Genomic DNA, 11654 nt, shown 5'->3' on the forward strand with positions numbered 1-11654 from the left:
TCATTTTAAAGGGTGGAAGATGCCTGTGCGTGAATTCTTTTAACGTGGGGTGGCCGTTGCACACCAGCTACCACACGGGCTCGACAGAGCAAGGTCTTGGTCCAATGGCAAGGGAATCCAAGACGATTGGAGACCAGGCTCTACTACATCAGCCTAGCACCCACACACAAACATACTCCTTCTGTCCTCCTCCCTTCTTCCTGCAGGTCCTCTCTACCTGGGTTTCATAGGCTGCAGTGTGGTCCTCCCGACCCCGCTGCTGGTCCATGCTGTATCACTCCTGGGCTTGTCCTTACTGCTGGGCTCGTCCTCGCTCCTGGGTCCCATCCTCGCTCCTGGGCCTCGACCTCACTCCTGGGACCCGTCTTTGCCCCTGGGTCTTGACCTCGCTCCTGGGTCCCGTCCTTGCTCCTGGGTCCCGTTCTCACTCCTGGGCCCCGTCCTCGCTCCTGGGCCTCAACCTTGCTCCTGGGCCCCATCCTCGCCCCTGAGAAGGACTGGAACAAAGAATGTTCCACATATCCCACGAACAGGCAGGCATAGCTAGGACCCATGCAGGTTCCCATAGTAACACCTTTAATTGGGAGGAAGTGAGTGGAGTTAAAGGAGAAGTTGTTCAATGTGAGAACAAGTTCAGCCAGGGGGAGGAGGGTGGTGGTGGATGGGGACTGGTTGGGCCTCTGCTCAAGGAAGAAGCGGAGCGCCCTCAGGCCGTCCTGGTGGGGGATGGAGGTGTAGTGGGATTGGACGTCCATGGTGAAAAGGAGACGGTTGGGGCCAGGAAACTGGAAACTGTTAAAGTGGTGGAGGGCGTCGGAAGAGTCGCGAATGTAGGTGGGAAGAGACTGGACAAGGGGAGAAAAAATAGAGTCGAGATAGGAAGAAATCAGTTCCATGGGGCAAGAACAGACTGAAATGATGGGTCTACCAGGGCAGCCCTGTTTGTGGATCTTGGGAAGGAGGTAGAAGTGGGCTGTGCAGGGATGGGGAACTATGAGGTTGCCGGCCGTGGAGGGAAAATCTCCAGAGGAGATGAGGTCAGTGACAATTTGTAGAAGTTGGCTTTCACTATCCAGCTAAATCTGGCAGTGCCTGTCTTGCACACATCCGATTCAAACTTGCTGTGTTTCTGAGCTCAGTAAATATATCCTGGGCAAAAGCAACGTCTCAGATTCTGCCTTCACTGCCTATAAACAAGATATTTATACTTTTGTTAAAAAATACCTGACACACACACACACATTGATGCAACGATGTCATGCATTCTTATCATCATGCAGCATGCACTAATAACTCATGTAAGCTGTTTTACAAGCCTGATCTGATGACAGTGTCCCTTGTAAGAACGTAAGAAAGCCATTTGTGAAATTTAAATTGAAGTTGCCATTTTGGAAAGGAGCCTAGCTTCCTGCTAGATGTACTTGCTAATAAAGTACTGCGTGTGTTTTGTTTCTTAATGCGCACAAGGTATCATTTACCTTGCATTGAATTTCCACACCATGAGCTGTAAAAAACAGATGCATTTTTAACTGCTTTTATTTCAAATATAAATAGGTTAAATTCCACAATGGCTGCAAGGGACACTCATTCGAAATGGACCAGGCATGCACACAATTGGAGACACTATCTACAACCATTGGTTTGATGGGCTGTCACTGCTGCATAGTTTCACTTTCGAAAATGGTATGATACTACAGAACTCCAATAACCTGTTTCCATATGTGGAAATGATAAATATCAGGACAATTATGGACATTGTCGCTGTCCATTAGTTCAATTAGGTATACGTTCTTCATTAAGCACATAATCTGCATGCAAAATCGAGAAAGATAGGTCTGGTAAAGTCCCAGTGGAAGAATGGTTTATGCTTGTAACATGAAGCTAAATTGTGGCTTTACAGAGATTTCAATAAGTTGGATTTGAAAACGGTTAAAAATCAGATCAACTCAATATATTTTGTTATTTTCATTCAATGGTTTGTCACTAATCTTCCTTTATCCATATTTGTGTGTAATAACCTCTGTTGTAAAGAATTGGCTCAAAACATATTTTGGTGTTTCAGAGCTATTTCTGATATATTTAAAGTAGAATTTCACTTTTATGTAGTTTGTACTGCTGTAGTAGTGAGACCGTGATTAATGTGACATTACAATAGCAGCATTAGATTAACACATGTACTTCTTGGGTAGTCTGACAGTTTGTTTTTAGCTGGTAGCAGCACATGGGAGAAGGGGATCTGATCTATGCCATATTACAAGTGAAGTAAAAATACAGAACTGTCGTCCCATAGAATTAAAAAGTGAAATGCTCAGAGTGACATGGGGCAAAGACAAGTCTCACTGTTGGCTGCCATTTGTCCACTATGTCTGTCTTTGTTCCTTTTTTCCCCTTGTTTGCCAATGTGTCCCACAGCTCAGCACCCGTGGATATCATAGAATCAATAGAATGATATAGCACAGGAGGAGGCCATTTGGCCCATCGTGCCTGTGCCGGCTCTTTGATAAAGCTATCCAATTAGTCCCACTCCCCTGCTCTTTCCCCATAGCCCTGCAAATTTTTTCAGAAATGTATTTTTTCATGAATATATAATCAGAAAGTAGTCAGAGTCTTTAGGTGAGGCGGGGAGGGAAGCAAAATTGGCAAGCAAAAGTAATAATTTAGCTGTAGTCCTCTGTCCATTGAGCAGATGTGTTCAACAGCCTTAGTGATGTGTTTTCTCTGCTGTGTCCCATGCATGTGAGGGAAATTATTCTTAAATATTCTAATTTGTGTGATGTCATTGCCTTGCTGACACTATTTTGAAACTGACACCAAAACAAAAGCTCCACAGAAATGGATCTCAGTTACTGACTCCTAGTGGGAGTATGGAATGCTGCATGGAATTGAATTAAGAAGTGATATTAGTACCAGCGACAGATAAACAAATACATTTTTAACTCTAAGGCCTAGAAATTCACTGGCCTTAGCGCCGCTTTTGAGGCGCTAGAGGGCCTAGCGCCGAAGTTATGGCCAGTTTAGAAATTGACAGGGGCCCTAAATCGGCGTTAGGCCGGTAGCGCTGCGCCGGCACCGATGACGTCATCGGTGTGCGCAGCATCCCGGTTGCCATGGTAACCCGCCCGAACTCGGAAATTGAGTTGCGGTCGCCTCGCCCGTGGCAGCCGCAAGCAACGTTCTGGCAGAGGTGCCTTACAGAACTTTGCGCCGGTGCATTAAAGGCCCCACGGCGGCCGGCCGCTTTCCCACCGGCCGCCTGGCCGCAGCTCCCTCCCCGGACTTCCCCCCCCCCCCCCCCGGAACAGAAGCAAGCCCGGCACTTGTCCGAGGTGCCGGGCTCATTTTTAAAAAGATTATCGCGGGCCGCGGCCGGGTGCAGGCAGCTCCTCCTTAACGGAAGGAGGAGGCCTGCACTTCCCGAGCCTGCCGCACCGCAGCGGGTGCCGCAGCGCCAGAATAGCGCCGCAATGCGGCGCGTGGCGCCAGTTTTGAGGCGCTGAGACCCCTCAGTAGCGCCGGCAGCCGTTTGGGCGCGGCGCTACTGAATTTTTGGCGCACGCAGGGGGACTTAGCGCCGGCACTAACTTCCGGCGCTAAAGCCCTCGCTGCGCCAAAACCGAATTTCTAGGCCTAAATATTTTAACACTCTGTATACATTCATCAGCATTCAGCTGTACAAGGATGAGTCCCAGTCATTTCCAAAGCTGAATCGAATGTACTACCACTTGGATCACAGAACCTAAAGCTGTAGGATAGAAAGTGGATGCACATCACAAAGTTCAAATTCTGAGTTTCCAAGACTAGAGTGGGGAATTGAAAATTAATTTCTACTAACCGCAATGATTGCTGGCTTTTTATATTCTTAAATTTAGGTGAGGTATTTTACAGAAGTATCTCCGCAGCGATACTTACAAGTGTAACATAGAAGCCAATAGGATTGTGGTGTCAGAGTTCGGCACAATGGCTTACCCAGATTCATGCAAGAATATCTTTTCCAAGTAAGCATTAAATTTGTCAAATTGACTTGCCTTTAAGAAATCTGTGCTGGCTGTCCTTGATTAACACGTGCATTTCTAAATGCTTACTAATTTTATCTCGTTAAGGTTTTTAAGAGTTTGCCCACAACTGACATTAGACTTATTGGTCTATGGTTACCCAGTTTGTCCTTTTCTCCCTTCTTGAACAAGGGTTTAACATCAGCTACTGTCTAGTCGTATGGCACAATTTGCATGTTTAAGGTGGATTTTAAAATTACGGTCAGAGCCTCTGCTGTCTCTTCTCTGACTTCTTTCAACAACCTAGGTGGATGCCATCAGGGTCAAATGACTTATCCACCTTGAGTTCTGCTAATTTTTTCAGAACCAATTCCTTTTGTACAGTATAATTTGTTCCATTGTACCTTGACTCAAAATGGATAACAGTTGAATTAAAAATAAGCAAGTAACATTCCTTTGTTTTTATTTTACAGGGCATTTTCCTATCTCACACATGTTATTCCTGATTTCACTGATAACTGGTTGATTAACATAATTAAATACGGTGAGGATTTCTATGCTTCATCCGAGGTCAACTATATCAGAAGGATAGACCCTTGGTCTCTTGAAACATCGGAGAAGGTGAGATTGATTAAAATAAACTCTGTTGGAGGGATTCTGACTTATATCTCTGTGAACTGTTATGTTTACACAGAAATGGTTACCAATGTTTAGCTAACATACATTCAACAGTTATAATATTTTAGATATCTTTCGGTTGCAACAATTGGCCAGGAATGCTTCTGTATTAACCTTCCTCCTGAATTAAAGCTTATTGCCTCTTTGGCATTACATACCATTTTCTGGAAGGGAGGATGACTATGTTACCCACTTCCAGATCTCTATGAATACCACTAGAGTGAGCCAATAGCCAGTGGGCTATGTGACTCTGCTTGATGTGACCCATTCCTTCGACTGTCTCACCCTCCATGTGGGGAAGGGCCTAGATTTTACTCTATAGATTTTACTTTATAAATTTTACTTTATAGTGGTACAAACATCTTAGAGCCTTGAATTAATGTACACGAGTGCGAAAAAAACATTGGCGTCCTTCTGAAAGGCCCTAAAGTTCAAGCACTGTACTCTGTTTTATATCCCTGAGTCCTTTCAGAAAAACTGAGGTTCCTGGTACAATACCTCAGTGCCCAGCATCACTGTGTTACCATTTTTGTGAGTGGAATCTTCAAAAATAGTTTTAATTTTTAATTTCTCTATGCTTTCTAATGTTCAGCAATTGAATTTTTGCTAAAAATAATTTTCTTAATTGCAAAATTATAAAAAGAAAGTGTGTGTTTTAAAGCAGTAAATGACACTGGATGTTCAAAAGTGAAGGGTGACTTATTTTACCTTTGGCACATTTAAATAGGTTGACTATTTAAAATATGTTGCACTGAACCTGGCAACATCTCATCCACATTATGATAGAATTGGAAACACTTACAACATGGGCACCTCTATAGCTGAGAAAGGCAAAACAAAGTACCTGATTGTGAAGATACTGAATACAAAGCCAAGTAACTGCACTGATCAAGTTTTACCATCTGGGGAAGTCTGAAAGATTGGTTTTGGTTTTAGTTTGTATTTATTCAAGTGTGACATTATTTGATAGTTCCTTTTAAGTTTTTTGTCAGCTTGTTTAAAAAAAAAATTATTTCTTGAAGTAGCTCCTGAAAGGATAAGGGGTCATTAAACAAGATGCGGGCGCTCTGGCTTATCTCATCTCCCTCCCCACACTGCCCCCCACCCCGCCCCCAACCCTTTCAAGCCCGAGACATGGAAACTAATGTAGTGCCCCTTGCTGTGTTGCAGCAGTAGAATTGGAGATCAGATCTGAGACCTTTATAGCTCAGTACTATACCACATGGTTCATTTGCTGACTGAACTATCTGGTTCCTTATTTTTAATGCTTTTTGTTATTATATGTTGTGAAATGTTCAATTTTAAGTACGTAAGGAGTAGGCCATTCGACCCTTTGAGCCTGCTCTGCCTTTCAATAAGTTCATGGCTGATCTTCTACCTCATCTCCACTTTCCTGCAAAATATTGCTATTTTAATTCCTATTTATTTCTTTATATATATATATATATATATAAGGGTGAGAAAATACAAGAAACATTGAGAAGAAAAAGTTACTCTGGTTGAAAAAAATCTCAAAACTTTAAAGAAAGAACTTGCATTCATATAGCGCCTTGTAACATCCTTAGGATGTCCCAGAATGCAATACAGCCAATGGATTACTTTTGCAATCATTGTCGTTATGCAGGCAAATGCAGGAGCCAATTATGTGCATTGCAAGGCCCCAAAAAATAGTAAAGAAATGACCAAATAATCTCTGTTTAGTGGTGTTAGTTGAAGGAGGGATATTGACCAGGATATCTCAGTGCTCTTCTTCAAATAGTGACATGGAGGTCTAGAAATTGGATCATGATCCTGGTGTAGCGTACACTGCACGCATCTAATGAGGCCGATGGCAGGAAAATTGGTCCGCCAGCCTCATTAGGATAGGACCAGTGAGCTGAGGGAACCATTCACGATCCCAGAGGCAGCTCGCCTGCTGCAGGGTGCGGGGGTGGGAAACAGCAGAATCGGTAAGCTCAGCGGCTAGCCAAAATCTTCAGGAGATGCGGGAGGCAATCGGGAGTGGGAGGGGGGGGGTGCGTGAACGGTGGCCGGCAAGACCCTGCAGATTTAATGTGGGGCGGGAGTAGCACCCCTGATCCCCCCCCTGGCTCCACAATAAGGTAAGTAAAAGGCTTCAAACTTACCTTTTGGGTGGCAGCCTCCAGTGGTTGCTGATGAAGCTGACGAGCATGCTGCAGTCATTCACAGTCCATTTTCGCGAAGGGTCCCGAAACGGGCGTTAGGCCTCTTATTTGCATATGCAATGGTCTGTAACAGGTATGTGCCCTAGACGTCTGCGGAGGAGTCCTAACCAATGTGGCTGGTGGTGCACGTTCCGACATGAAATGAGACCACGCACGCCGCCCATCACATTGGACCCTTAGGCGCGATCCCTTTCTAGGCCGGGATCTGAGGAGGTGTTTGGGTTTCACTTTAATGTCTGATTTGACAGACAACACCCCTAACAGTTTTGCACTGACGTCTCAGCATAGATTATGTGGTCACTTCTGAATTGGGTTTGAATCTGGAAAATATTGACTCAGAAGTGAAAGGGCTACCAACCTGAGTCAAGCTGGCACTTTTACAGCAACCTTTATATCAGCTTCCATTACTTTGTATGGTTGCAAAGTGCCATATTAGCTTTTAAAATCTTTATTTTCTGCAATTTTGTAACCGATTTTTAAATTTATTTTGCAACAAACAGATGACAAAAAGAACCCATGCTTTAAAAACTGTGAAATAGTCTATTCTATTCCTTGTCACTCGCTCCTCAGTCCCAGTTACTACCATAGCTTTGGTATGACTGAAAACTGGATATACTCAAAATGGCTGCAGCCTACTTCAAAGGAGTGAACTGGGCCAGCTGTCTGGTTTGGCACCCAGGTGACAAGGTAGTCTTACTTTTACATTTAACCAATCTAAACTCCAAATGAAGTGCATGGGTGTTGTATGGACACAGCACACTCTTGATGTACATAAATATGCAGTAACTGGGTTCTATTTAGGCCAGCAGATTTTAAGAAGTAGGACCGTTGGGTTACTACCCATCCAGTTTTGAAATGTACTGTCCTGATATTGAACAATGTGTCTGTAAATTTTTTAAATAAAAAATGCACAACAAAGTCTGATTTTTAAATAGCCCATTTTCCCCCTATTTAAGTCTGTGTCTTATTATATGAAGTCTTTGGTTTTTAAAATTGTCTATGAATTTTCATCAGCAGTGCAGCAAACTTCAGAAATCAGACCGTGACCTGTCTGAATCAGTATAGATCATAGTCTGCTGTAGATTTGACAAAAGGTGGCAGCCTAATAAGACTGTAAATGGAAAGGATCCCTTTATGTTACCCGCTAATCTATTTTCATCCTCTCTCTTTGCCCCTCTTATTTCCTTTTCAGTTCTCCCCTGTACTTGTTATATTCAGCTTGGCTCTCTACTGAATTATGAAACCCTACATTTATCATAAGACTAATTTTTCTGTTTCATTTTCATCCCTATACCTTTTGTCATCCTGGGAGCTCTAGCTTTGGATAGAAAACATAGAAAAATAGGAGCAGGAGTCGGCCATTTGGCCCTTCGAGCCTGCTCCGCCATTCAATATGATCGCGGCTGATCCTCTATCTCAATACCATATTCTCGCTCTCTCCCCATACCCCTTGATGCCTTTTGTGTCTAGAAATCTATCTATCTCCTTCTTAAATATATTCAGTGACTTGGCCTCCACAGCCTTCTGTGGTAGAGAATTCCCCAGGTTCACCACCCTCTGAGTGAAGAAATTTCTCCTCATCTCAGTCCTAAATGTCCTACACCGTATCCTGAGACTGTGACCCCTCGTTCTAGACCCCCCAGCCAGGGGAAACACCCTCCCTGCATCCAGTCTGTCTAGCCCTGTCAGAGTTTTATACGTTTCAATGAGATCCCCTCTCATTCTTCTAAACTCTAGTGAATACAAGCCTAATCGACCCAATCTCTCCTCATACGACAGTCCTGCCATCCCAGGAATCAGTCTGGCGAACCTTCGCTGCACTCCCTCTATGGCAACTATATCCTTTCTTAGGTAAGGAGGCCAAAACTGCACACAGTACTCCAGGTATGGTCTCACCAAGGCCCTGTACAACTGTAGCAAGACAACCTTGCTCCTGTACTCAAATCCTCTTACAATGAAGGCCAACATACCATTTGCCTTCCTAACTGCTTGCTGCACCTGCATGTTTGCTTTCAGTGACTGGTGTACAAGGACACCCAGGTCCCTTTGTACAACATTCCCCAATCTATCACCATTTAAATAATACTCTACCTTTCTGTTTTTCTTACCGAATTGGATAACTTCACATTTATCCACGTTATACTACATCTGCCATGTATTTGCCCACTCACTCAACTTGTCTAAATCGCTTTGAAGCCTCTTTGCATCCTCCTCACAACTCACAATCCCACCTAGTTTTGTGTCGTCAGCATACTTGGAAATACAGGTAGACTATCCTTTATCCGAACTTCCGAAAACCGAAAACCTCTAAAAACCGAAAGTTTTTTCGTTCAGCGTAAGTCGTGCGCACGACCCCGACCCCCGCTGACCTCCACCCCCGACCCCCCGCCGGCCCCGACCCCCGACCCCCCGCCGACCCCGACCCCCCCGCCGACCCCCACCCCCGACCCCCCCGCCAACCCCCACCCCCGACCCCCCGCCGACCCCGACCCCCCGCCGACCCCCACCCCCGACAAATTTCCCAGTCTTATAAAATACCTTCTGAAATCCGAAATTTTCCGAAAACCGAAACACGGCTGGTCCCGAGGTTTTCGGATAAAGGATAGTCTACCTGCAGTACATTTCGTTTCCTCATCCAAATCATTGATATATATTGTGAATAGCTGGGGCCCAAGCACTGATCCCTGCGGTACCCCACTAGTCACTGCCTGCCACCCCGAAAAAGACCCATTTATTCCTACTCTCTGTTTCCTGTCTGTTAACCAATTTTCTATCCATGCCAGTATATTACCCCCAATCCCATGTGCTTTAATTTTGCACACTAACCTGTTATGTGTGACTTTATCAAAGGCCTTCTGAAAATCCAAATACACCACATCCACTTGTTCTCCCTTATCTATTCTACCAGTTACATCCTCAAAAAACTCCAGTAGGTTTGTCAAACACGATTTCCCTTTCATAAACCCATGTTGACTTTGTCTAATCCCATTGATATTTTCTAAGTGTCCTGTTATCACATCCTTTATAATAGACTCTAGCGTTTTCCCTACTACTGATGTTAGGCTAACCGGTCTGTAGTTCCCTGTTTTCTCTCTCCCTCCTTTTTTAAATAGTGGGGTTACATTTGCCACCCTCCAACCTGCAGGAACTGTTCCATAATCTATAGAATTTTGGAAGATGACAACCAATGCATCCACTATTTCCATGGCTACCTATTTTAGCACTCTGGGGTGCAGATTATCAGGCCCTGGGGATTTATCAGCTTTCAGACCCATTAATTTCTCCAGCACTATTTTTTTACTAATCCTAATTTCCTTTAATTCCTCCTTCTCACTAGACCCTTGGTTCCCTAGCATTTCTGGGAAGTTATTTGCGTCCTCTTCCGTGAAGACAGAACCAAAGTATTTGTTCAATTGCTCTGCCATTTCCTTGTTCCCCATTATAAATTCTCCCATTTCTGACTGTAAGGGACCTACATTTGTCTTTGATGTGCCAAATAACTGCCTGAATCCATGAGGTTAAAACTTAAAACTAAAGGCTTTTATTAAGTATGAATCATGGCATCAAGTTAACACAGGGCAACCATCATTCATCACCGACCCAGCCCTTATGAGTAAAACCCAGCTCTTATAAATAAGACTCACACCAATCAGGAGGATCCATAAAGGCGGAGCTAGGGAGGAACATTAGTGGTTACACCTGTAAAACATTACAGACATTAACAAGTACAACAACAGACAATCCAGAACACAGAGTTATGTCATCACATTCACCCCCTGCTATAGATTCAGTCTGTCAGGAGGTCTGATAGTCCTCTGGGAACGACATAACTCTTGCCAAGGCGCCTCCCGGAGTACCAACTCCGGTTCATCTGAATTCCCAGAATCATCAGTGTTTTCCACACTGAGGGTTTGTGTCTCTGAAGGTCCAATACCATGATTGAAAACTCTACTCTCAGAGTCAAACTCTTTGAGCTCCAGCAGGTGCAAGATCTTTAATAGAGACCGTATCCTCTCGCCCATCCGGATATTGAATGTACGCATACTGGGGATTAGCATGAAGGAGTTGTACTTCCTCCACCAGTGGTCAGTCTTGTGGCCTCTCACATGTCTGCGCAACAGCACAGGGCCCGTGGTCGTCAACCATGTGGGTAACAGTACTCCATTGGTAGCTTTTCTTGGAAAGCTAAACATCCTTTCATGAGGGGTGGCATTCGTCGCTGTACACAAAAGAGACCTTATGGAATGCAGCACGTCTGGCAGGACATCCTGCCAGCGAGAGGTCGGCAGGCTTCGCGACTTCAGAGACAATACGATATCCTTCCACACTGTCGCATTTTCTTTCTCGACCTGCCCATTACCACGAGGGTTATAGCTGGTAGTTCTACTCATTGTAATTCCTTTCGATAGCAAAAACTGTCGCAATTCTTCGCTCATAAAGGAAGAACCCCTATCACTATGTATATAGTTAGGCATGCCAAACAAAGAAAACAGTTGGCAGAGGCATTTAATTACAACAGCACAGGTCACATCCGGACAGGGGATAACAAAAGGGAACCGAGAGTACTCGACTATAATATTAAGAAAGTAGACATTACGGTCGCTCGATGGAAGGGGACCTTTAAAATCGAGATTCAAACGCTCAAATGGTCGAGTTGCTTTAATAAGATGAGCTGGCTCGGACGGCTTATAGAAGCAGGGTTTGCACTCAGCACAAACACGACAGGTTCTGGTCATTGTCCGGACCTCCTCAATAGAGTAGGGTAGATTGTGGAACTTAATGAAGTGGTTCATTCTGG

General features: G+C 44.4%; 1 protein-coding gene across 1 annotated transcript; it reads left to right on the forward strand.

Moving 5' to 3' along the window:
* Positions 1 to 1565: 1565 nt before the first annotated feature.
* LOC147116650 (beta,beta-carotene 15,15'-dioxygenase-like) lies at positions 1566 to 7756 on the forward strand (the record flags this gene model as incomplete). The annotated part of the gene is given in 7 exon segments (XM_085989531.1): positions 1566 to 1683; positions 3870 to 3881; positions 3884 to 3995; positions 4466 to 4613; positions 5398 to 5545; positions 7357 to 7461; positions 7464 to 7756. Coding segments are annotated over 7 exon segments (765 nt in total), but the record flags the coding sequence as incomplete, so codon positions are not given.
* Positions 7757 to 11654: the final 3898 nt, after the last annotated feature.

This window comes from Somniosus microcephalus, chromosome 6 (assembly GCF_052327205.1).
Source record: "Somniosus microcephalus isolate GS21.2 chromosome 6, FLI_Smic_1.0, whole genome shotgun sequence".
Classification (NCBI taxonomy): Eukaryota; Metazoa; Chordata; class Chondrichthyes; order Squaliformes; family Somniosidae; genus Somniosus; species Somniosus microcephalus.